Below are 25509 nucleotides of genomic sequence, written 5' to 3'. Positions count from 1 at the left end.
GGGCCACCAGGGGGCGCTCGACAGCCAGCGCCCTGCCAGGCCCCCGACTTCCGCCTCCCGATCATAGAGAGCGACGGACGCTGCTGCTCTTGTGCCGGCCAGAGGGAGCGCTGGGAAAGGCAGGGCGGGGCCGCTCTGGCACGGCTTTACGATAGAGGCGGCCTATCTGGCCGCTGCCTTGTTGCGGAACGCGCCGTTCGCAGCCGTGCAGCAGGCCGGAGTTCAACGGGGGAAGCTCCAGGAGAAAATGTGTTTATGCACCACAGCGCCCCCCTGATGTGTTGGATTACAAGTCACACCGTCCCCCGCACCGATGGGGATGATGGGACTTGTAGTCCAACACATCGGGGGAGGTTGTGTTAAAGGAATGGCATTGTGGGGAAGGCTCCAAACCACCCCCTTGGCCCATATATTGAGGCCCCAGGGAGGGGCGGGGGAGACAGGCCTCAGCAGAAGACTCCCGGCGAGTGCATCTCCCGTGCAAGTGAATGGCTGCGCTCGTCTGCTATGGTGAAAATGAAAAGTGCTGCCCTTTGAGAGCTCTGCGGGGAGGCCCGAGGCCAAAACCTGCCTTCCCTATTGACCCCACACATCGCCTGCCCCACCCGAGACCACCGCTGGACTGCTGCATCGGGCCATTTAGAGAAGCATTGCTCTAGAAGTAACAGAATACCATGACAGCGCGTGCTGTGTGCTAGAGAGACCCACCCCAATTATTATTAATGGGGTATGTTAGCTATCCCACCCAATCTGCCCCTCCCTGGTGCAAATCAATACCGTTTGTGAGTGGCACCAATTGCCCTCAAGTGGGTTACAGCAGTTGCTCATGTTAGAACCAGAACCAGAGAGAGGCTGTTCTGAACACCCTGGCACCCCAAAGCACGTGTCCAGCCCACTGGAACCAAAAAAGAGATGCATCGCTAAAAAGAACTGACACAAATTTGCATATACAAATTCATATGATACAAATTCAGAAATTATAATTTAAACAATACAGTACATCTCACCATAGTACAGAAGACGGTGCCCAGGTGACCTGTGTGCGTGCCTGTTCAGGCTGCTGTCCAAGTGGATGGGCTGCTGCCTGTTCTTACAGTTCTTCAGCTCTAAACTGCAGTTGAGCAGGACAGCTTTCCAAAGAGAGAACGGTCCTCTGTAAAAGAGGAGGCATGGCCACCCTAACTGGAACATGGTGCCTAGGACTGTAGCCCAAAGGCTGTCCTTTGCTGCACACACATCTAGTTTAAAGCTGAGTTTGCCAGGGGAGGGATAAAGGGAGCCCCTGTGAGAGCAGCTTCCAGACTCTTAGAGCAGTTCTTAGCGAGTCAGGCTAGATGCCTTTGAACTGATCTTGAGACCATTACAGGGCATGTACTCAGCTATGTGGGTCTCAGCTCTGTCTTTGCGTTGTTTCTATGTGAAGATGGGGACATTCTGCTGTACATCATCAGAAGAGTCCTGCTGGATCTGAGGAAGGAGTCACCTAGACCAGCATTCCCAGTTCCAAGATGTGCCAACCAATTGCTTCCAGGGAAGCTCCAAGCAGACAGCCTTCCCAACCTGGCACCCTCCAGATGTGCTGAATGGCAACTCCTGTAACCCCCAGCCAGCATAATTCCAGTTGTAGTCCAACACATCTGGAGGGCACCAACTTGGGGAAGGCTATGCTAAAATGAAAAGAGTTCATTGTGCAAATGAGGATGTGATCTAGGCTGCCACCTACCGAAAATTACTGGGGACCGTCAGCCTCTTAACGGCCAGATCCTCATTCAAGCTCCCTATGCACCTATGAAGCAAACGAGAAGGAACTAGGAACCCAGCACAGACTTTGGCCCAATCATTTCACTTGGTTTACTGTTGGATTATGCTTTACCTCGTTTTATTATTTTGCAACACCCTTTATTTTTCACCTTGCGTTGTTATAGTGTAAACCTGCCTTGAGGTTATAAAATGATGGAAAGCCAAGTTATGAATGTAAATGTGAGCACATCTACTATCATATGCTTACTCACAACCCTGTTGGTAATAGCGGAGAAGGCTTGAGGGCTGTTGTGGGAGTGTATTTTCATAACATAGAATGGTGAGGGGCTTGAGAATCCCCCCCCCCATAAGGCTCACCTGAAGACTCTACCATGGAAGAGTCACCCCTGTCCAGGGCAGCTCCTAAGAAGAGCCTCCCAATGCTGTGCACACTTGTCTGCCACAAGGGCAGGGCAGTCACATGCACAGCTGGGGACACTCCCGCAGTTCCTTATCTATGTTTGGCTGCCCCGAGGTAGTGGTGCTGTGGAGACAGGGCTCAGAGACACATTGCTGGCACTTTTTGATTAGCAGGGATGCTATCACTTATTTATTCCTACATTTATATCACATCCTTTTGGGTGCAAGGAACCCAAGGCAGCTTTCAAGGTTCTCCTCACCATTTTAACCTCACAACAACCTTGTGAGGTTTGAGTACCGTTTTTTTGGTAGAAGGGCAAGATACAAATCAAATAAATAGGTTAGGCTGAGAGTCAGTGACTGGCCCAAAGTCACCCAGGGAGCTTCATGGCCAAGCAGGGACCACGAATGGATCTCCAGAGTCCCAGTCCAGCACTTTCACGACACACTGGCTCTCTGCCACCACCCCGCCGCCGAATTCCCCATTTCCTCTGAGCTTAACTGCAGTCCTTACAATGGGGGGGGGGGGAGAGAATTAATTCTCAGAACAACCTATACTGCTGCAATACAAAATATTTTGTGGTGGTTTTGTCTTGAATGGGTAATTAAGACCTAATAGCTTTACAAAAGACCTGCTCCTGGTAGAGATGAAAACTGCTAGAAGTGGTTTGATCAATGCAGCTGCCTGAATCTTTGGACTCTCCTTGGTGGTGTAGCTATGCGCACTGTCACGATGAGCGCCTCCACTTCAACATTGACCACTGAGCTTGAGGCACTGTGTCAGAAGGTGCATAAGAAAGGCCACGGCAGATATGTACAGAGCAGCAGCCAAGAGCTGAACGCTATCCGGATGCTGCCTGCATGTTTCCCGCAAAAAACATCATGCTGCATTTGTGTCCACTACAAGCCTCCACACTGAAGTCCCGACTTCTCCAGCAGGACCAGCCCTATCACTAGGCAGGGTGAGGTGGTTGCCTCAGGCAGCAGATGCCGGGAAGTGGCAGCATGGTGCTGCAAGAGAAAGCTGTGTGTCACACAGCCTGGCCTGTGTCCCCGTTAGCCTCCTGCCTTCAGGTGTGATAGAGGATGCTGTCCCATTGCTGGTGTTGAAGATTCAACTGCCAGTCCAGTTAGCTTTTGTACATGGAATGGGAGCAGGTGCCATCTTGTCCTTCACCCCAGGCATCATCTACCCCTGCCCACCTACCCCCCCCCCCCACACACACACAAAGCGGGATGGGTGGTTCTGTGCTCAGCTCAAATCTTAAATCACTACCTTCTCCCACTTGACCGTGTGAAGTTCCTTGGAGGCCCTTCTCTGGCCTGGTCTCGCTGCCTTTGGAACCCTCTGCAGGGAGGTGTGCCTCACACGGGGATGCTCTTTCTGGCACCAGCTGGAACCTTTCATTTGCTCAGGCCCTGGAGATCTCAACTTCAGTGCTCTCTCACCATTGATTCAGTGATACTGGTTTTATGCCAATACTTACTGGTTTTATGCAAGCCAAGCACCTTTGTCAGCTGAAGGATAAGGTAAAAATATCCAACACAAACCCATATGGCATGTTTCACCCTTTGCCGTAAAGCCAACGCAACTGACTCTCCTGCAGGTAGGCCTCAAAGAGGGGCAATGGACAGCTGTCAGCCTACCAGGATTGTCCAGTTAGTCAAAGCATTACTCCAGCGTCAGTCAGGTACCCCGTCCCCACCAGCCCACAAAAAGAGCCATTCTTTTGGAAAATATGCTTTAATCACTTCGTATTGGGCAGATACAGTCTACAAACTCTAAAAAGTTGCTGGGTTGACAAAACATGGCAGTACCACACAGCACCAAGGCCTATCCTGGCGAGAGAGTCAGGCAGCAGCCGTCATAAGGAACAGGGGCCTGGCAGGGGGCCCGTGAGCTGCAGCTAAGCTCTGGAGCTCCAAGGACGGACTGTGGAAAGCAGACAGCACAGAGAACCAAGGCAGCTTTAGCGGAACTACGACAAATTCAAACAAGGCCTGCTGCTGGGATGAAGCCGTGATCGCCAACACAGGCAGTACCCGGACTGGCCAGGAGAGTCTCCAGGGCCAGGGTTACCCTACTCTCATAAGGCCAACGGAAGGGAAGCCAGGCCTTTCACTGACGAAGAACTGCCCGTAACCACAAACTAGAGCAGGACTGAAAGCCCTGGGGCTGGACTGCAGAGAGGCAGGTGAGCAAGAGTCCTTTAAAGTGCCTTGGAGGCAGCTCCAAGTGGAGGGAGCTACCATTGCCTGTATGCCCCACGGCCACCCAGTCCTTGGAGAAAGCCCACGCTCCCCCTCTCCCAGGGAAGGGAAAACAAGCTCCCTCTTGCCCCACGAGGCACAGCAGCATCCAAACCGTTATTTCTCTTGGGCGGGTTCAAGGAGGCCCCAAAGCCACACAGGGGTAACCTAGAAGGTACCAGCCCCAAGCATCAATCCTGCCCGAGGCACAACTGGAAACCCTGGGCAGCCAGAAGGTTATTGCATTGATCCAATGTTCAGACGCAAGAGTACCTGACAAGCAGCTGTCACACACACACAAGTTCGCACGCACACACACAGCAACTTCCCAGAGCAAAGATGGTGGCAGCATCTCTGCCCCTGTGCTGGTGCTGTGGCGGTTTGTGGGGCTCCCAGAGAACAGCAGGAAGACTGGGCCGCTCAGCCCTCGCCAGCCACCCCGCTGGTTGCCAGGAGGGCGCAGGACGGAACAGGTGAGCCTCAGCTGCCACGAGGCCGGGTCACTGGCTCCCTTCATAGTTCAGCACGTAGTAGTCGTGGACATACATGAGGACAGCAATGGGCTGCCCGATAATCAAGGAGATCCACACAGCAGCATTGCCGTAGTTGCCCTGGAGAAAGCGCCCCACAAACCAGGCCAGAGGAATCTGAGGGGGGAAGAGAGCAAGCAGACAGTTGGCCTAGTCTGGAGAGGCGAGCGCAGCAGCAGCAGAGCGTTAGCCAAGGGCTTCCAGGCTGGTTGGAAAAGGCGAGGATGCTCCCCCAGACCATGTGGCTGCCGTGAGGAACAGGAGAGCGGCGGCAGCCAACTGGGCTCCACTTGGAGCTCACCAAAGGACAGGCAACCAGCTGGCCTGGCCAGGCTCCAACCCAGCCTCTTTGGTTGGCTCCTAAAGGCCTCTGCCCATCCGAACACAGGAGGCGGAGCTCACGCCCCGCAGGTGGCTCCCGAACCTTACCTGAGCCATCATCCCCATGAATGCCCAGAGCCGGAACATCTTCAAGGGCACGCTCACCAGGTACTGGGGGGCAGAAGGAGAACAAACATGACGGCATCAGGCGGGGGGTGGGGGGGCACAGCGCAAGGTCCTGGCTTGGCAGGCAACACTGCGGCAGCCCCAGGGGCTTGCTCCCTTGGCTTGGGCAGGGAAGGCGTGCCCCTGGCTTCCAGTCCAGAGGGAGGGGCACCAAGGGTCACCTCCTGCCCCTGAGGACGCAGGAGCGAGCCCAGGATACCGCTGCACCTGGGCCACAGAAGCAACCCAGGGCCAAAGCTGTGCCTACCACGGGTGCAACTGAACAGGCACACACAGCCCCGCCCCACAGGCTTACAGGAGATGGAGCGGCTTGTCCCGACTCAAGCCCTGTGCTGGGGAGGGGAGGGTGACACACAGCTTTCCCTGCCCACAGCAAACATCTGAGGCAGCCCTTCTAGCACCCCCCACCGAAAGACACGCCTGCTCCATCATTCTCCAGAGAAGGACCCAGTGTCTCCTGGCAACACCCGCCTGCCCAAATCCACGCTCGCATTCCTTTTCCCATGCTGACAAACTGTGAAACTTGCATTTTCAGTCGGACCCTTCGGAACCCCAGTTGGGTTCATTCTCCAACCCAACGGCGAGTCTCTGGAGAACTGCCACAGCCCTGGCCCCCCTCGCCTGGCGCAGGTTGCTGAAACCCTGGACTGCTGTGCATGCCGCGGCGTGCTGGCGCACCCGGCCAAGCGGCTCCCCGCTGCAAGGGGAAGTGGCTCAACAGCCCAGAGAGACGGCAGCCTGGCTGGGTGACCACGGCACAAGCACCAGAAGTGTGGGGGCAGGCACTCACCTCATGGAAGAAGGCAGAAGCCAAGAACACGGCCGCCTGAGCCGTACACTTCCCAGCACCCCTCCTGATCATGGGCTTGTAGAAATGCCTACGTCCGGCGGAAGAGGGGGGGAGGGGGGAGGGAGAGAGAGAGAGACTGGCTGGATTGCTGCTTTGTCTTCAGGGCACGCAAGGATGCAGCAGCATTGTGGGCCAAGGCCTCCCGTTCAGGCTGCGGCGCTAAACCTCTTCCAGCCCAAGGGCCAAACTCCATTCCAGGAAAGCTCTCAGGGGCCACATTCCAGTGGTAGGTGGGGCTGGAGGTGAGGGCGGCTGGGCCAAAACACATGCGTATTCTGCTCTGGAGCTCTCCTTGCCGGTCACTCAGCCTCTGGAGAAGTGTTTCAACTTCTCAGAATGGGGGGGGGGGACACAGCACAAAAGCCGGGAAGCCCCCAAATGATTGGTGGTTGGGGGAAGCGGCGGGACCTTCCGGGGACTCCCAGGGGGCTGGAATTGGCCCCCAGGCCTGTGGCTCTGCCCTGCTGCCTGAAGGCTTGCAAGCCCAAGGTTTCCAGGCCAGTTTTTACTCACAAAGGGTTTGTTTAACTGGGAGCCCAAAGCTGGCCCAAGGACAGCACTGACCCGGCCACCTCCTAGTCAGCCCTGCAGAGGAGGATGGGTGCCCGTCCAGTCTCAGGAAGGTGCGGGGAACAGAGGAGCCACAGGGATTGCATGGAGCGAGCGGAGGCATCCAGGGCTGCCCATAAGGGCCACTGCGACGGCAAGGTGAGAGGATGGGTGGACAGACGGACACTCACGGTGCAAGCTGGGAACTGAACTCGGTTTTTGGAGGCTGCACAAAAGCCGGAGATCAGCAGGGAATCGCCCCTCTTGACCTCCCCGTGGGCTTCCCTAGGGGCATCAAGAGAAGCACCAGCAGAGCGCAGGTCTGGACAAATCCTTCTGCACAACGTTCTCAGGGGAAAGTGGGTGGAGGAAGCGAGATGGGGGAGGCTTTAACCATGTGATGCTGGGGTGGGGGGTGGGGGCTGGCAAGCAGCACTGTATCCTCACACCAGCCCACAAGGATCTATACACAGAGCGCTGGTGGTGGGATCACTCAGGTTTGAGACGGAATCCCTCCCTACTACCCTGTGAGCTTTGGACAGAACTGTCCAAGCCAGTCCTCGCCAACAGCCAATGGCACTTCACCACCTGCGAGACCCTCACAGCTTGGCTTGGTCATACCTCAGGCACCATTTGTGGACCGGGATGTTCCAGTTCTGCCAGAAGTAGGTCACCGTCTCAGAGTTCCTGGGAAAAAAGGAGCACATCAAGAGATAGCATCACGGTGAGACACTGCTACAGGTGTTTTCCCTTGCCGCTGTATGCTGAGCCCCTCTGACCCCCATCAGACACCTATGGGACAAAAATAAAGTAGGCTCCCCGCCCCCTTTTAGACTGGGGACTGCTCCTCAAATGGGAGCAGTCTGGCTGACCTGCAGGCATCTCAGCCATACAAAGTCTTCCTGTGGGAGGGTGGCAGGGAGCACAAGGGCCGTCGCCATTGACTGCTTAGAGTGCCCCCATCACCACCCCAAATGCCATACGGATATGAAGACAGAGCCCCACCTACAACATAAAGGAAAGTGAAGAAGGGGAGACGGAGACGGCTGCATCATTCATCATCCTTCATACTGGCAACAAACCCCATAAAGGGGGGACCTCGCCCAGCTGCTCAGGCTGGGGAAAACCCCTTCCCACCCTTGCCAAAGGCACCGAGGCCTACGAAACCCGGCTCTGGCCATTTTGCGCAGCTTCTTCTGAATGCCGAAAAGGGTGGTGGCTCTTTGGGGTGCAGATTCTGTTGCCAGAGGGGCCAACTCACCACCAGTCCCTGTAGAACTCCCGGTCTCCAAACTGCATGACTTCCGCGATAACGTTCAGGGTGGAGTGGAAGAACCAGTAGAAGAAGATGAGCCAGATCAGGTGGTTGGGGACCTGTCGGGAGCCACATGGCGGAGGCCCACTTAATGCGCTCAGCTCCCCACTGGCAGGGAAGGATCCAGCGAGGTGCTCCCCCTCCCGCAACTCCCTCTGCGCTAGCAGGAGCCAAAAGCTGCACAATGCAACCTGCGCAAGCAGTGGTTTAAGCTAGTACGATGTTGACAGCGCCAGCAGGAGCACATCGATGGGCCCTATCCACAGCCAGGAACAGACTCTCCACCTCCTGAAGCAGCGCTGCCCCCAGGACCAGGTGCTGGGCGGAAACGGGGGGCAGCCGCCCCCACCCTGCCTTGGGTGAGAGCTTCTTCAGGACATCTTGCTGGCCACCACACTGAATGGGCCTTGTGCCTCAATGCAGGATCAGACCATGCTCGAGCCTTTTCCAAAGGAGGCATCTCTCTCTCTGCTACCCTGCAGACCCAAGCCCAGGCACCAGAAGCACCATGCTTGGGGGCAGAGCTCCAGCTTCTGACTTGCCTGGCTGGATCGGATCTGCTTAGGCTCCCCTTCCCAGCCCAGCCCTTTGCCCAGGAGGCCTGGAAAGGAAGCTCAGCAAGCAGAACTCACAGCCAACTTCAGGAGACGCTCTATGATCCTGGAGTAGTCCATGTCCTGCAGACAGAAGCCACCCTCAGCACTCTCACCCAGGACAGAGGAGAGGTGTCCTCCACCTACCCACCCCAGTCACTTCCTGCTCCCTCTGCCCTCCCAGACTGGCTTATAATGGGCATAACCAAGTGCTTGGCCACTCGCCCCCGGCTCCTAGTGGAAGGGAGAAGCCGGCAAGGCCTGATCGCTCTGGGCACGGCTAATGCCAGCTCCATCTTGGGCGGGGAGGGCAGGACAGGCCCTTCCCACCTCCTCTCCCACAAAGTGGTCTTAGCCCACCTCCAGTTCAGCCTCCCCCTCCCCCGAGGTGCTGCCCAACCCCGCGCCAACTGGCCCCCTCCAGCTGCAGGGCAGGGATGCAAGGCCACCCAAACTGGCTACGCCGTGGGCAGGGAAGCTGAAGCAGCTGATGGGGACTCCAGGGGAGCTCCCCCCGCCAAAAACACACCAGGTCCCTTGAGATTCCCCTCCCATGACACTTCCATTTAGAGCTGTTGGGATACACTGCGGTCAGGCCGGAAGCCTACCAGGAGCACAACCTACCCGGAAAGGCTTCATGGAGTTCTGGATCGTGGGAACCATCCACTGGAACAAGAACATATGGGATCAGATTAACAGGGTTGCAAGGGATCCCTACGCCATCTAGCACAGCCTCCTTCAACCTGGCACCCTACAGATTTATTATTTATTTATTGCATTTTTATCCCGCTCTTCAGCCAAAAAAGGCTCCCAGAGTGGCTTGCAATTCATGAGCAAAAAGACAGCCCCTGCCCACAGGCCTGCAATCTAAAAAAGACATGGCACACAAGGAAAAGGCAATGGGGAGGGAAGAGGGAGAAAAAAGAATTAGGGGGACTGTCAGCAGGGCTGGTAGGATGGCCCTGCTCCCCCCGCTCATCTCCCAGAGGAGGGCAGTCCAGCTGGAGCAGGCCCGGATGCTCCCGTTGCCTGCGCCCTCGCTCCTTCTCCTTCCCCACAGGGCCATGGGTGGACGCAGGGGAGCTGTAGTCCAACACCTCTGCAGGGCGCCAGGTTGGATTCGCCTTTGCTCAAAGGAATGCTCTCTTGCTCTGGACAGAAGGAAGAGGACCCACCTCCGTCCCACATGGAAGGTGGCTCGCACCCAACAGGGATCCCAGCGGATTGGGTCCGAGGACAAGACTCCACCCCCACCAACTGCTGAGTGCTGCTGGCCACAGGCCTGGCGCACCACCCAGCCAACAAGGAAGCATTCCCAAGAGCATCTCCTGCTCATCGGCACAGTGGGGCGAGCCAGCACCTCACGCTCTGGCCCCGTTTTGGCTCTTGTCTCTGCTCAACAAAGCCATTCCAGGGCCTCCGGAAAGACCCTCCCTTCCAGCCCCGCCACAGCCACAGGACCAGGCGAGGGCCAGGCTGTGGGGTGGAGCCCCTGCTGGGCATGCAGGAAGGCCCAACTTCAATCCCGGGCAGCCTCTCCGGGGAGGGCTGAGGGCAGGCGGCAGCCCACTCGGGACACCCTCCCTCGGCTCTTGCAGCTGCCGCCTTCGCTGCCTAGGCTCATCAGCACCCCCCACACGTCCTGCCCCAGGCAGCTGCCCTAGCTGCTTTCAGACGGCTGGCCCCCACGAAGGGCAGCAGGAGCCACGAGTGCCCGCCCTGCTGAGGCCTCCCTCTCTCTGCCCAGGAGGGGCCGGCACCCTCGCCCGCAAGGAGGCAGCGACAGACGCAGAGCCAGCCCACCCTGGGCCACGTACCTGCTGAATCAGCCCCACCAGCAGCTGGATGAAGAAGAGCTGAAAGGAAAGGAGGACAGTGCACAGCTGGGCCCAGAGCCTACAGGGCGGGCCGGCCGGCCTGCCCCCGCCCCAGCACGTTGCCGCATCCCAGGCCATGAGCCCCGACAGGCTCTCTGAAACCTGGGGCTTTGCTTGCTGCTGTGCTTCGGCAGCAGGTTTCTGCGACACCCCCCCCCCCCCCCAGCAGGGAAGGCAAGCGCAGAAGCGCCCAGGGAAGCTGCTGCTCCTGCTCTCTAGTGTGTTCGCTGCAGCAATCTGGCAGGGCGCCCCAGCTGATGAGCCAACGGCCCCAGCGCAGTGGCTGGGCACAGGCAAAATTTCCCAGGCTCAACCCCTGGCACTGCCAGGAGGTGCTAGGAAAGGCTGCTCGCTCTGAAACCCCGGAGAGCAGCTGCTGACCCGTGCGGACAATGCAATGATGGGCTGATTTGGCATAAGGAAGCTTTGCGTGCTTCTAGTCCTCATGGCCAGGGCAAGAGCCTTAAGAAGTGCATTATTTGTGCTATAGGTTCAACCACCTTCACCACTGGGACCCACATGACGCTTCCAGGGTCCCAAATTCTCCTCTCCCATGTTCTCTATATAATGAGACTAATGATGGCCGGGGGCGGGGGTGTGGCGGCGGATTTTCATCGGAAGCTTCATGAACGAGAGGGGAGGTGCCTTGCCTAGGGGGATGGCCCCTGCTTGCCGCGGATACATCCTCTGTCCTTCGCAAGAGCAGCAGAAGCTTGAGGGGCCCCTGCGTTAAGAAGCAGGGCAAAGGGGATGGGGATGGGGACACGTCCTCACCATCTCAAAGAGCCTGCGCAGCAGGAAACGCTTGCGGATGCGAGGAGAACGGGGGAAGTTCAGCTCGTAGCACAAGGTTGGTGCAAACAGGAAGTAGTATATGTCTGCGATGGGAGGAGGGAGGCATGAAAACGGGGCGGACAGGAAGGGCTGGCCTCCCCGCGCAGGACAGGGCAGGGCTGGAGAAGCCCTGGGGACCGCTCCCTTTGAGCCAAGGTGTTCAGGGGAAGGTGGGCACCATGGGCCACGTCCTGGTCTCCCGCCAGCCTCAGCTCTGGGGGAGCCAGCCGGACACTCGCCAGCTCACAGCTGCCAGAGCGTCCCGCCACTCGCAGGACAGGGAACCTCCCGCCGCCGCCATGTCTGGTCACTTACCCTTGTAGGTCAGGTTTGCTGGGTAAGACACACCACTCGGGGCCACATCCCCATTGGCCTTCGGTGGCGCAGAAGCTGGAATGCAGAAGAAGGACAGTCAGTCCTCATGGCCCACGTGCTTCGCTTCCTCATGAAAGGGACACCCTCCATCGTGGTTGCTGCACTTGCCGCTAGGAGCGCTCGGTGACAGGATGTGGAGTCGACACGCAGGAGGCGGCACATGCCAGGGATCAGGGTCCCCTTTTTGTGCACAGCTGGGATAGCGGGAAGCGCAGATGCCCCCAAACAGAACAGGCTCAGTGGCTGAGCCTGCAAAAGTCATGGCACAGCTTAGGCCAGTCGGCCTTCCCCAACCTGGCTCTGTCCAGAGGTTATGGACTACAACTCTCATCGCCCCCAGCCAGCATGGGCACTAGAGTCTATCACATCTGGAGGGGCCAGGTTGGGGAAGGCTGGAATTATAGTTCTGAGGATTCCAGAAACAAGCACCTCCTGGCTCTCTCTGGTTGGCAAGCATCAAAGGGCCACCTCCTGCAGCCCAGACTGTGCCAGCGGGGGGATATGCAGCAGACGCTCCCCAGTCCTCAAGGCCTGAAACCTCCCTGCTAGAGGGGCTGTCCTTAAGCCCCAATTCAGGAGGAAGAAGACCAACTGGGCCCCCAACAGGGCCCTCAGGACCAGCCCAGAAGGAGATCCTTCCTGTTTCCCTAAAGCCCAGGCCCTCTTCGATTCAGGAGAGGGGGGGAGCCGTTCTCAGCTGCAAGGAAACATTTGCTTTGTTCACACTTTGGCTCAAGGGGCAACAAGGTGCTGCCCACCCACCTCCTCTGGTTTCTGCCTCTTCTACCCACAGCAGGGGCAGAAGAGTGCCCTCCTCCACCGGCTGCTGCATGCCAGTTCTCAGCCACATCCCCTCCCCCCTGCCCCCGGTCAGTGGGTCCCATCTGGCCCAGGGCAGGCCCCGTTCCCCTTGAGCCCATGGGGCAACAGTCACGCACTCACCAGAGCGTGTGTGGACGGCCTTTTCTTGCCTCTTCTCACGGGACCACCTGTTGACGTCCTTGAAGGAGAAGAGCTTGAGGAAGAGGATGGTATGGATGGAGAGAGAAAACACAGCCCCAACTGTGGAGGCAGACAGGAAAGGGTGGGTGAGATACCTGGCATAGAGATCCCTTCTGAGGTGGGGCAGCCCCACAGAATTTGCATTACTCTTTTATGATCTTGGAATGAAGCGCTCACATGTGTGCGTGTGTGTCTGCGTGAGCAAGAGAGAGAAGCAGCCAGCCTGCAGGTGGGAGAGATCACTTGTCAGAAGCCCTTTGTTCTGCAGTGCACCTGTTGCCTGGGGGGCCCAAAGCCCAGGATCAGAACACCCACTTTGAACGCAGGAGGCCCATGTTCAATCCCAGGGACCTCCAGTCTGAAAACAGAAGGTGCCGGGAGAGACACTGGAGAGCCACGGACAGCACTGGGCCGGATGGACCAAGGCTCCGGCTCTGGATTAGTCCACTCTGTAGGTGTATTGATTGCTTCTCTTCCTGCCAGTTCTTATGACCCATTAGCAATCCTTACAGGAGATGACAAGTGGCATCATCACATCAACCTCTGGGCAGGTGCAGAGAGCTGGGGGGGGGGAGGGTATTGAAGTGGCCCATGGTTTCCCTGCAAATTCTTCCCTCTCTATCAATCAAGGAAAGTTCCAAGGGCCTGGATCTCGACTGAGACACCAGCCATCCTTCAGATCTGGGAAGGGAGGAATAGCTCAAGAGGTCCCTGGGACAACTCCCTTGCTCGCAGCCTTTCCAGGTACAGGGCGCAAAGTGAGACACGCTAGGTGACATCGAAAGGCGTACAAGCAGACTGGCGCTCCTGCTCTCTTGGCCCCAAACCAGCTCCAGAGGGTCCCCCAGTCCTCCAGAGTAGATTAGGGGGCACACAGGCAGAGGGGAAGTCCGTTCCACCAGCGTTGTCCATTCTGCTGGCAGACGGACACAGTCAGAGACAACCCCGGGCAGGGACGCCCCCTCCTTGGGCAGCTGCGGCCAAGAGGAGACCGGGGCCACATGCAGACTGTGCTGAATAGCAGGGGCGCTCATCTCCTATCAGGGGAGAGAGAGGAAGTGGCACGGCTGGCCTTTAGCAGGGCCAGGCAGGCAGGAGGGCAGCTGTCCCCCAAGCAAGCCCCGGCACAGCCAAAGCTGCCAGGGTGGCTGATGGCAGCGCCAGCAGGGGCTGAGGCAGGAGCGACTGGCTGGTGCCCAGTTCCCCTAACAGGATTCTGCTGCGGGGGGAGGCAGGGCAGTCCAAGCCAGCCTCCAGGATCTCCTCAGGTGGTGGAGCTCAGAAATGCCTTGGCTCTCCGCCCGCTTCTACCTTCCCAGGGCCCCTCCGGCAGGAGCCTGGCCGAGGCTAGTCGACAGGTCTCTGCTCTGGCACAAAGGGCAAGGACAAAGCTCATGGGCTCCGCAGGAGAGAAGAGCCCCCCAGCCACACCCCCGCCAGGGGGCTGAGCGCTCACCGGGCGTAATGGAGGCCACCGCCAGCACCACGAGTGCAGGGAAGCACAGGATTGTCAGGAGGTTGAGGGTGTGGAGGACGGTCCCGCTGCGCTCCGACAAGGAGCCCTGCGGAAGCAAGGGAAACATGGGCACACGGCCCCTGGGCTGCCTTGGCCCTCCCCCTGGCCCAGCAGCCCCCGTCCCCGGGGGGCCCTGCTCCTCCGCAGCTCCAGCCCTTAGTCCTTTGGCTGGGAAGAGGCCAATAGTGACCGCTAGAACAGCGCCACTTTGCTTGTCGGGGCGGCCAGGGGGAAGGGCGCTGGTGGAGCACACCCCAAACCGCCCCCACTTCGCCTTTTGCAGCCCCCCCACCCCCACAGATGGCCGGTGCGCCACAAGCCCCACCACGCTCACCGCTGCCAGCCTCTTCTCGATGTGCAGGGCCACCAGCGCAAACACGTTGGCCACTGTGGGAAAAGGGCAGGCCGAGCAGCCGCATCAGACCTCTGCTGGGCTCCAGCGGACGCTGCCCAGGCCCCGCTGCACGGCTCACACTGGCCTTTGCTGAGGCCGCCCGCCCGCTGGGAGACTCGCCCGCCCGCTGGCTGAGGCAGCCCTCAGATTCCCCCCCCCCCCCCCCAGCGGGCACTGCAGCCGCCACCTGCTCCCAGGCAGAGCAGGAGCAGACCCTCGAAGCCACCCAAGCGTCACGCCCCTGGTTCTGGCCAGTGGGTCCGGAAGACGCAGGACCTGCCAAGCATCAGGGCCACATCGGAATGGAGGCCATGAAGACTCCTCCTGGCAAGAGCAGCTGCAAGAGGCCCGTGGGGCAGGAATCGAGGGGCAGCTTGAAGAAGCACCTCTGCAAAAGCCCAATGGGGGCTGGAAAGGGGCCCCAAGCACCCAACTCACCGATAACAAGGCACAGGGATGGCCAGCTATAGGGGTCCTTCAAGAACAAGGAGATGACCTGGATGGGATCCACCAAGATGCCATACCTGAGACGGGAAGAAGCACATTACCAGTGAGGCTGCTGGGCGCCGCGATGCTCTCTCCTCCCACCCCCAAAGGACTGCCCAGAACAGGACGGGACCCACTGTTGACGAGTGCCCAGAAGGGAGCAGCGGCTCCCTCCCCCTCTCCACCCCATGCAGGCTGCTTGCGCAGGCTCCACCCCCCTCCCCACACACTGCGAGGTGTCTGCTCCTTGGCGGACGTGAGTAAGTCCAGCAGCTCTGCCAGCTGCAGGAGGGCGGCATGGGGCCTGCCTCTGCCCACACAGCTCTCCTACTTGCTTGCTGCCTGTCCTTCAGGAGGAACTGCGGATAAGGGGGCACTTGGCCTGGCAGGGGCAGGGGAGAAGGTGCACTGGGAGGTTTAGCTGTCCTTTGGGCAGAGAGGCATTCCTTGCACTTCATCTTTCAGTGCCTGCCTGGTTCCTCTCCCCGCCAGGTCCCTTGCCAAAAATGAGGGTTTCCTCCAGCCCCTGCCCAGGCTTCTGACCGAGTGGGCTGGAAGAGGGGAGCAGGAGGCCGAAGGGGTGGAGACGTGAGCAGAGATGCAGAGGCATGAGATAGGGGGGCTGGGGCAGAGGAAGCATGGAGGGGGAATGGCACCTTTGGGAGGAGCAGATCGGTGGGCCGCCAGCCTGGTCTGAGCCCTCAAAGCTTCGCTGTCCCAGGCAGGGGGTGGCCCAGGGCTGGGCAGCCTCCCTGACTCAAGAAGGCTCCCACAAGCAGCGCTTTATTGCAGGGCCCTACGGGCACAGCAAGCTTAGCAGCGAGCCAGGGCGCTTCCGTTGTTCTAGCAACCAGCTGGGGGCACTCTTCCAGAAAGACGACAAAAGGTCAGCACATTAGGCTGGCCTTTCCCCAGGGGTTCTAAGTCGCAGGTTTAAACTGACGCGATGTAAGAGAGCCCCCTGCCCCCAGTCTCTCCCTGAGGGGTTTTATGGAACCATGCTGTGGGCTGCCTTGGGGGAATCCAGGCGCAGGAAGAGATCCCGGATTAATGGGACGCGATGCACCCTGGAGCCACATGGTGGCAGCACCGCTGCCTGGCCCTCCAGGAGCTGCAAAGGAGGCTGGAGCCCCAAACCAGCCTTGGGGAGCCCGGGGGCAAAGCCATCCACAGCCCAGCCACCCCGCCCCAGGCAGGGGGCTTTGTGTGCGTTCCAAGGGTCCCTGCCTTTGGACCATGGCCTGCAGCCAGATCGGACACGGCACCTTTTCCACACCTGCCGCGAGACCCTGGGCTGCCTCACGGGGTGGCATGGCGGGACCCCTTTGGGAGCCAGCAGCCCAACAGCACTGGCAGGCGGGCAGGAGCCTCAAACTGGGCCTGCAAGGCCACCTTGCTGACCGGGTGTCACTACAGGCCTCGCGCCTGTGGGGCCGTGTCGGCCAGGCTCCAGGAATCGCCCCTGCCTGGATAACAGGCGAACAGGTGCAGGCCAGCAGCCAAAGCCACCTTCTCCGAGCTGCAACAGTGGAATCGAAGTGCCCGAGGAGAAGCCCCCCGCCCCTGGTCAGCCTGAGAAGACGGCAGCACTTACTTGATGAGGTTCTCCAGGAAGAGGCGAGCATTGCTCAGGACCTGGGGAGAAGAGGGGCAGAGTCAGGAGAGGAAGAAGGAAGGCCAGCCGGGAGCCCCCAGGGCTCTTTCTGGCCAACACCCCCTCCCCTCCCCTGCCCACACACAGTTACCCTAGCAGGGGCTGATAAGTGGCAGAGGGTGCAGTAGTGGAGGGAGGGAGAGAGGGAAGAGCTGGTTGTGCCCCCCCCCCAACCCCCGAAGAGACTTCAGCAGGACAGATCCAGCAGGGGCCGCTGGAGTGACATTTCACTGCGCTGGCAGTCAGGCAGCTTCAGGGAGCCATGGTGGAGAAAGCCTGGGCCATCTTTGCTAGCAAGAGTGTCCTAATAAAGGGAGTGTGCATGCGCGTCTGCATGGTGGGGGGATGCATGGTGGGGGGAATGAGGCTGTGCCCAGGGAGGGCAAAGTCCAACCGGCTCTTCAGCCCCAACTCTAATGAATGCTTTCTGCATTGATTTCTGCGAGTGAGCGAGTGGAAGCAGTGTTTCACAAGAGTGCGTTCATGTGCCGTCCGGATGCAGCCTGGAAGTGTTCTGAGTAAGGCGCACTAGAGGCTGCTGCTCCTGGCACACACGGCGCTTGTTTTGTCCTGTGTCCTGGGCAGAAAGCAGCCCCCGTGTCTGTCAGGCATCAGAGAGCTGTGCCTCCTGCTCACTCCCAGCTGAGCAGCACCCAAGATGGCAGAGCCCCAGTCTCCAATTCACCGCGAAAGGGCAGAACGGTGCTTGGTTGCATGTTGAGCCCGCCTAAGGAAGGGCGGGTGGCCCACGGCTCTGCAGTAGGTCAGGCTGAGACTGGCTCAGCATCACCAGCAACTTCATGGCTCCGCAGCTTTGAGGGGCTGTAATTCAGTGCCAGGTCTGCACCCTCAGCCTCCGAGGGGGAAGACGGGCTGCTCATCTCTAGCTTCCTCATAGATCATAGAACAGTAGGGTTGGAAGGGGCCTACAAGGCCATCGAGTCCAACCCCCTGCTCAATGCAGGAATCCAAGTCAGAGCATCCCTGACAGATGGCTGTCCAGCCTCGTCTTGAACGCCTCCAGTGTGGGAGAGCCCACCACCTCCCCAGGTGATTGGTTCCATTGTCGTATTGCTCTGACAGTCAGGACCTTTTTCCTAATGTTCAGCTGGAATCTGGCTCCCTGTCACTTGAGCCCATTATTCCGTGTCCTGCACTCTGGGATGATTGAGAAGAGATCCTGGCCTTCCTCTCTGGGACAACCTTTCAAGCACTTGAAAAGCGCTATCCTATCTCCCCTTGGTCTTCTCTTCTCAAGGCTAAACATGCCCAGTTCTTTCAGTCTCTCCTCATAGGGCTTTGTTCCCAGTCCCTTGCTCATCTTTGTTGCCCTCCTCTGAACCCTCTCCAGTTTGTCTGCATCCTTCTTAAAGTGTGGTGCCCAGAACTGGACACAGTACTCCAGATGAGGCCTCACCAGTGCTGAGTAGAGGGGAACTAGCACTTCCCGGGATTTGGAACCGATGCTTCTATGAATGCAGCCCAAAAGAGCATTTGCTTTTTTTGCAGCTACATCCCATTGTGCTCAGCCATGCACTCTCCCTGCTCAGCTTGCAGCAGCCCAAGAGAAACGCAAGGAAGTGTTCTGAGTAAGGCGCACTGTATTATTTAGCAGAGTGCCAGAGCCCGAGATCCGAGGCTGGCCACCCTGGCGCCACGGTGGTGCTCCAGACAGGCACCCTGCCTCTCACCGCATGGCCTGGCCCGGCCAGAGGAAGCTCCCACTGACTGACGCCTAGTGGTGGGGCGGAGGAGGAGGACTGCAGGAGCAAGAGGCGCGTTGCTCAGGCAAGAGAGCTGCCCTCCTGTCTCTGCTTGCACAACTGTGGGCTTGCAGATAAATCGGAGCAAAGGTTATGGGAGCAAAGGGGAAGGCACCACGAAGCGGACACATGCAGCTGCCACCACACTTTGCCCCCTTGCCGCCCCTGCTGGGCTCCACGCCTGCTCTTGCTACGACCCCGGCACAGAGGCAGTCAGCACCAAGCCGGGAGAGCCACTGCTGGGCCTTAACAGGAGCCCGCGGGCGCCTGGTGCTCTGCCCCGCCTCGCCTGCCGAACAGCCGACTCGGGGTTCGCTCTTCCTGCTCACCCCCTACCGATCCAGAAGCCAGCATGGACTGAGCTTGCCGCTCTTCTGCAAGACCAGCCCAAGAGGAGTCTGGCAGAAACGGCGCTTGTTTTGAGCACTCTTTGGAGAGGGGAGCCTGCTGGGAAGAGGGGGGGAGCCGGGTTTGCTGGAACTCCGCTATGCCCAGGTTGGAGTGCAAGGAGCCACGGCGTTAGAGATGGGCACCAGCCACCACGGTTCCCAACCAGGGCTCAACCGGAAGCAGAAATCTGGGGGGTAAAAGTAGAAGCCCCCCCCCCGCATAAGAGTGGGGGGAAGAAACCAAGCACCAAAAGCTAATTTGTCATAATGGCCCTGGGCAGAAGGTGATCTGGGCTCCTAAGAAGATCCTAGAGCTTTCCGGCCCTGTAGGAGCAGAAGGGGCCCAAGGAGGGGAAGCCCAGCAACATGGCCAGGTGCGGGCCCAGGAGGCCCACTCCTCCCCCCTGCACCATGGGAGCCACGTCGAGGGGCTTGCCATGCAAAGCTCTCACTGGCACTGCCACAACGAGGCCTCGCTCAGCCCGCTCAGGGGGAAGACCCACCATGCCAGCGCTCTCAGCTCTCAAGGAGGCATTAATCACCTCCGAGGCCTACTCCCCAGCCCTGGCTGATTTCATAGGACAGGGTGGGCGAGGGTGCAGAGAGCAAGCAGGGGGCTTCAGTCCTCCAGTTCAGCCATGTCCTCAGGCTATATAAGCTGGAAGACATCCTGCCTAATATGACGTGACTGCACTCCAGTCACACCCAGCTCTGATTCTGTTAAAACAATGGTGTCTAAGTCAACATAGCTATGAGCAACTTTATCTGTGAAATATCCAGCAAATTGGTTACAGTGGGTTTCTGAAAGCTCACATTCTTGCTTTCCAGGGCCTACACCAAGAAGGCCCTGCAACACCCGAAAAAGCTCCATCGTATGACACTTTGTGAACTGCCCAGACTGCTTCAGCTATGGGGTATAGAAATATAATAAATGAAATGAAAAATGAAAAGAGCAGATGCAACAGTGGCAGAGAAGTAGGATTTCTTTGCTACCATCACTGCCACAGAATAAGATAGAAGATGGATTTGTGACACAGCCACACTTATTACGAGTCTCTTGCCACTTATGTTCAAGTTGCTGACCAACCGTTGTTCCATTGACATCGGCTTCCCAAAATACTGAAGAGCTGATGCAGTCCTACGACTGGGTCAAGATTTGGAAGAAACTGTATCAAGGCCTGGGTCATCCCCACATTCCAAGTGAAGACCAGGGCTCCAGCTAAGCTCCAGCTAAGCAAAATCCCCAAGGGTCTTCAGAAAACCATCCAGATTCATCAGCCTCCTGGGGAACCACTAATTCAGCCCACCACCCTTGCTTTCTAAGGTATCTGCCACTCCACTGCCTCCTTTGGGCCCCGACTGGCCAAAGATTTACTGCCTGGAGGAGCAGATTTCAGGAGGCCCATAATTTATTCAAGGGCAGAATCTAGAGTTTTGCACGGGATGTTAGGTTCTAGCCCCTCACAACGGCACGCAGCATCGCCCCAGGAAATATGGCACTCAGCTGGCACATGCTGATCATAGCCCAAGAGGCCAGGCTACCAAAACCACAGTCGCCCCTCTGTGCCATCCAACTGGCCACAGCCTCGTTCCCCTGGAGCACGCCTGGCTGGCTCCAGGCCAATCCCTCCACAACCAGAGAGCTCATGCTTCTGCTGCACAGGACTTGGCAGCTGCCACCAGGAGGCTCGTTAAGTGGGAGGAACGGTAACAGACTGGAACTAGGAGCAAGGCGGGAGGCCAGGGATGCTCTTGCTACTCACCAGCATGACAACGCACCAGTTCAAGATGCCACGGTAGTTGCTGTAGCCACTGGTGGAGCTCAGCAGGGAATCCTGAAGACTGTGGCACCTGGGAAGGAGGGAGAATCAAGAGGTTAGGAAAAGCAAGGCAAGAAGCTGCACATGGGGCGGGGGGAGAGAGAGAGAGAAAGGGTCCCGCAAAGCATGCACGAACTCAGTCAGAAGAAAAGGTGGATGCCCGTCCACAATTACATCCTAAATACCCAATCTAACCCTTAAGCATTCGTCAGAATCCTAGGGATATTTGAAAGGGCCAGTTCCTAGACCTCTTGGGAAAGTGAAAGCCATGGCTCTGAGGGCCTCGAGGTGGTGGGGGCGGGGCGACACAGCCTTGACAGGGCTGCCTGGTGGAGGAATGCATTTCCTTGTGGGTCCCTCTGCCTCCTCCAGATGTTGGTTTGATCAGCTTCCCTCGCTGCCTCAACCATCCTGGCCTGAACTTCAGGTTTCAAATCAAAAGTCGCCTGGGGTCCAGGTTCCCCAGACCCGAGCGGCGCAGCTCTCCCCAGCATCTCTATGGCAAGAGGATGTGGCATGGTGCCTCCCGTCCACAGCATGCTTTCTGGATGCAGCTTCCAAAGCGCAGGACTGGCAGCTTTATCACGCAGCCAGCCAAGGCCCCTGGAGACTGCCGCCTCCTACCAGCACATCGACAAGGTCCCTCCGGTGGCAGCGAGGAGCACGCCAATAAGCAGGGGCGAGGTTGGGCACCCCAGAAGCTGCCACCGAAGCCCCCACACACCCCGAAGGCCACCTAATGCGTATATGGGACAATCTGGCCACAACACACTCTGGGTCGGCCCTGTACGAGGGCAGGACCAGCTGCAAGTCCGGCGCCCACCTGCCCCACGACTAGCAGCACAGCCCACTTGGAGCAAGCCAAGGATGCCCTGTGAAGGCAACCTGCTGCATATTCAGAGCACGCTGTACAACCCTCAGCAACACAGGAGCAAGAGGGCAAGAATCCCTTCCCATGAGTGACAAGACGACATCCTGGAAATGGGCAAACTGGGGCCCAGTGGTACCCCGCTCATTACCTTCCCCCAGTTTGAGAAGATCCCATTGATAAGCACTCTTTGAGTCAGATTCTGTAGCCAACTGTGGGTCCACCTGATCGTTGTTTCATCTAGCCCACTTTGAGCTAGTTTGCTCATCAAGGTATCATGGGGCACTTTGTCGAAAGCTTTGCTGAAGTCGAGGTATATTATGTCCACAGCATTCCCACGGTCCACAAGGGAGGTGACCTGATCCAAAAGTGAGATCAGATTCATCTGGCAGGACTTGTTCTTGACAAATCCATGTTGGCTTTGAGCAAACAAAGGGCTGGATGTGCCCGATCTCGTCTGATCTCAGAAGCTAAGCAGGGTCAGCCCTGGTTAGTACTTAGATGGGAGACTGCCTGGGAATCAGGCTTCCTGCATTGAGCAGGGGGTTGGACTCAATGGTCTTGTAGGCCCCCTCCAATCGTATGATTCTATTCTATGATCTAATCACTGCATTGTTGTCAAGGTGCTTACAGATCGATCGCTTTACAATCTGGGCTAGAATTTTTCCAGGGATTGATGTCAGACTGACTGGTCTGTAGTTCCCAGGTTCCTCCTTTTTGCCCTTTTTGAAGATAGGGACAACATTAGCCCTCCTCCAGTCCTTTGGCACTTCACCCGTCCATGATTTCTCAAAGAGAATAGACAGTTGTTCTGAGAGTTCGTCTGCCAGTTCCTTTATTACTTTAGGATGCAGTTCATCTGGCCCTGGAGATTTGAACTCATTCAAAGTAATTAGGTGTTCCTTGACCATATGCCTATCGATCTCAAGCTGCAGTCCTGCCCCTTCAGCCTGTACTTCGCCTTTGCCTGGGGGGGGGGGGGGTCATAGACCCTCTTTTGAGAGAAGACTGAACTAAAGTAGGAATCGAGCACTTCTGCCTTTTCCTTATCATCTGTTATCATTTTGCCATCCTTATTTAGTAGCTGAACCACACTACACTTGCCTTTTGCTTCCTTTAGAACCAAGAACTCAAGTATAACATGGTCACTTTCCCCCAGAGTTCCTTAACTGCTACTTTATCCACTAAGTCATCTCTGTTGGTTAGGATCAAGTCAAGGATAGCCGATCCTCTAGTTCCTTCCTCCACTTTCTGTAGGAAGAGGTTCTCAGCAACACAAGACAAGAATTTCTTGGAGGGGCCATGTTTTGCAGAATTTGTCTCCCAACAAGTATCAGGGAAATTGAAGTTCCCCATTACTGCTACATCATGCTTCCTTGAAACATTGGCTATTGGCTTTTCAAGTTTCATCCTCGTCTTCCCCTTCATTGGGTGGCCGGTAATAGACTCCGACCACCATGTTCCTTTTATTCCTTGATCCATTTATTTTAACCCAGATGCTCTCGATGGGGCTACCAAGCTCATCCTCCTGTATTTCTGTGCAGAGAGATGTATTTTTCACATACAGTGCAACCCCACCTCCCTTTCTGTTCTTTTTTAAAAAGTTATATCCTTCAACGGCTGTATTCCAGACATGGGAGTCATCCCACCAAGTCTCAGTTACACCTAGCAAGTCATGATTTCCCTCCTGTATTAGGAGTTTAAGTTCATTATGTTTGTTCCCCATACTCTTGGCATTAGCTTATAGACAGCGAAGACCATGTGCTTCATAGTCTGGCTGTCTTCCTACATGTTTTGGAAGACTATGATTGGGCGCTATTAGAGCTGTTCTCCCTGTTGTGGTGCATGAGCCTTCGTCCATTATTACCCTCAACTTTACATCCCCTCCCCTGTACGATTCAGTTTGAAGCCCTCCTGATGAAGTTCTTCATGCTGTGGCCAGACACATTCTTCCCAGCCCTTGTGAGGTGCAACCCATCCCTTGCTGACAGTCCATCTTCCAGGAAGTATAGCCCGTGGTCCCAGAATCCAAATCTCTCGTGTCGGCACCACCTTCATAGCCAGTCACTCACTCAGCTACGGTGAATATATCCCACTTCTAACTAATGGAAAAATGGATGAGAAAACTATCTGGGCCCCAAAGTCCTTGAGTTTCATTTCCAAAGCTTCAAAGTCTGATGCGATTTCTTTGTAGCTCCACTTGGCAGTATCATTTGTTCCCTCATGGATGAGAAGGGATACCGTCAGTGGGCTTTACGAGTGTAGACAACCTTTCAGTCATGTCTCTAATCCGTTCTCCTGGGAGACAGCATGCCTGGCAAGTCCATGGGTCTTCGCAACATACTTGGGTTTCAATCCCAGGCAGCAAGGAGTCCCCCCCACAGCTAGTCCTCTTCTCCTCTTCTTGCTGTAGGCCTTGGTTTCATTGCCTCTGCTTGACTGACCTTCAGCCTTTTGCTTGCTCTCCTGCCAAGTCCCCTGTAATTCTTCCTCTGCAGGCTGTCCTCCAGTCTCATCCTCAAGTACCTGGAATCGGTTCCATAGTTCCACTGCTTCCACTGGTGCAGAGTGGCATGTGGTTCTTCTCCTAACTGCCACCCATTTCCAAGGAGTATCCTCTATTTCATTTTTCCTCACCTCAGCATTTCCCACTTCTGCCTCAGCTTGCTGTTGCTCTTCAAGCTTCTGGTCTTCCCTTTGCTGCTGTAGTTCCCTCATTCTGTCCAAGAACTCCTCGTGTTCTCTTATTCCCCGGAGGGTCGACACTCGCCACTCCAGTCCTCTTACTTTTTCTTCCAACTGTATGATCAACTTGCACTTGTTGCAGGTGTAGGCCATGCTGATCTCAGGCAAGAAGACAAACATGGCACAAACATTGCAGGTCACCACCACTGGAGAGTCTTGTCCTTCCACAGTCTCTATTCCCTTTATGTTTCTAGCTTTCTCATTGTACTAGGACAGCCTGTGGTTTGTCCTCTATTCACTGGAGGTTAACAACAAGAGTCCCACTGGTATGGAAGTATGTTACAAGAAAAGCAATTGGAAACAAAAATTATTAGGGGCCTACCCCTTGACCTCCGCTGCTGAACTCCCCTGGCCAACTCCTGTTTGCTCCCTATTTGCTCGCTCTGATCGCGCGCTCTCTTGAAGCTTGCTTGCTTGTATAGCCCCTGGACCAGCTGGAGCAGTTTTCTCTGCTCTGCTCAGCTAGGAGGCGGGAAACAGGAATTCCTCAGAGATTTTAATAGCCCTTTTACAGGGTGATGCCCAGCCCTGTTACATCCCTCCAGAGGTGGGGCATATTTCAAGTACTTCAATGGCAGAAGTACCACAGCCTGATCAAAGAGATGCCTAATTTGGTTCAGATGCCCTTTAGATCAGATCCACTGGGTGCAGCCCTCCTCCCCCACTGCAACAGCACATGGAGGGGTTTTCCTCCATTCCCCTTCCAACAACTTGCACTCCATATACAGCTCTGGGAATCTTCTGTCCGCTCAAGATATCAGAGTGATTTCCACCACCCCCACTGTAGGATGTTCTTCAGTCCCAGGAATTAAGCTGTAAGTGAGTGAGTGCTGCTGTAGCATTAATCACAGCCCCTTAAATCTGTTTGGTTAATCCTCTTATCTTGGCCTCTTGGCTGACCTGGGAGCCACTCCACTCCACAGTGACACGTGCCCTGGGCCAATAGGAGGAGGAGGGCCAACATCCCTCCCCCTCCTCCTCCACAGCCAAGGGTGCTGGGCCAGGCCCAACCCTAATACAGACAAGCCTTCC

General features: G+C 56.9%; 1 protein-coding gene across 5 annotated transcripts in view; it reads right to left on the bottom strand.

The window, feature by feature from the left end:
• Positions 1 to 3891: 3891 nt before the first annotated feature.
• The window catches only part of DGAT1 (diacylglycerol O-acyltransferase 1), a 29104-nt gene continuing 7486 nt past the window's right edge, over positions 3892 to 25509 (bottom strand). The window contains exons 2-18 of one of the 5 annotated variants that reach the window (XR_014789947.1): positions 20808 to 20895; positions 16833 to 16873; positions 15191 to 15276; positions 14693 to 14745; positions 14299 to 14404; positions 12783 to 12902; positions 11781 to 11855; positions 11406 to 11509; positions 10572 to 10610; positions 9379 to 9420; positions 8794 to 8838; positions 8108 to 8220; positions 7468 to 7533; positions 7038 to 7194; positions 6238 to 6325; positions 5370 to 5432; positions 3892 to 5057 (exon numbers count right to left, since the gene is read on the bottom strand). Coding sequence is in view for 3 of the 5 variants with exons in the window: in XM_084848485.1 (XP_084704611.1) it covers positions 6873 to 7194; positions 7468 to 7533; positions 8108 to 8220; positions 8794 to 8838; positions 9379 to 9420; positions 10572 to 10610; positions 11406 to 11509; positions 11781 to 11855; positions 12783 to 12902; positions 14299 to 14404; positions 14693 to 14745; positions 15191 to 15276; positions 16833 to 16873; positions 20808 to 20895 (1300 nt within the window). In the remaining 2 variants the exon portion in view is untranslated. Of the gene's footprint in view, positions 5058 to 5369; positions 5433 to 6237; positions 6326 to 6791; positions 7195 to 7467; positions 7534 to 8107; positions 8221 to 8793; positions 8839 to 9378; positions 9421 to 10571; positions 10611 to 11405; positions 11510 to 11780; positions 11856 to 12782; positions 12903 to 14298; positions 14405 to 14692; positions 14746 to 15190; positions 15277 to 16832; positions 16874 to 20807; positions 20896 to 25509 lie in introns of those variants that run through there. The other 4 variants (XR_014789948.1, XM_084848486.1, XM_084848485.1 and 1 more) reach the window with 4 other exon arrangements.

Source organism: Heloderma suspectum, chromosome 4, assembly GCF_057233095.1.
Source record: "Heloderma suspectum isolate Gila_16-S chromosome 4, 16-S_ref, whole genome shotgun sequence".
Taxonomy (NCBI): Eukaryota; Metazoa; Chordata; class Lepidosauria; order Squamata; family Helodermatidae; genus Heloderma; species Heloderma suspectum.
Note: the sequence above shows the minus strand (reverse complement) of the source record. Positions and strands in the feature narration are given on the sequence as shown.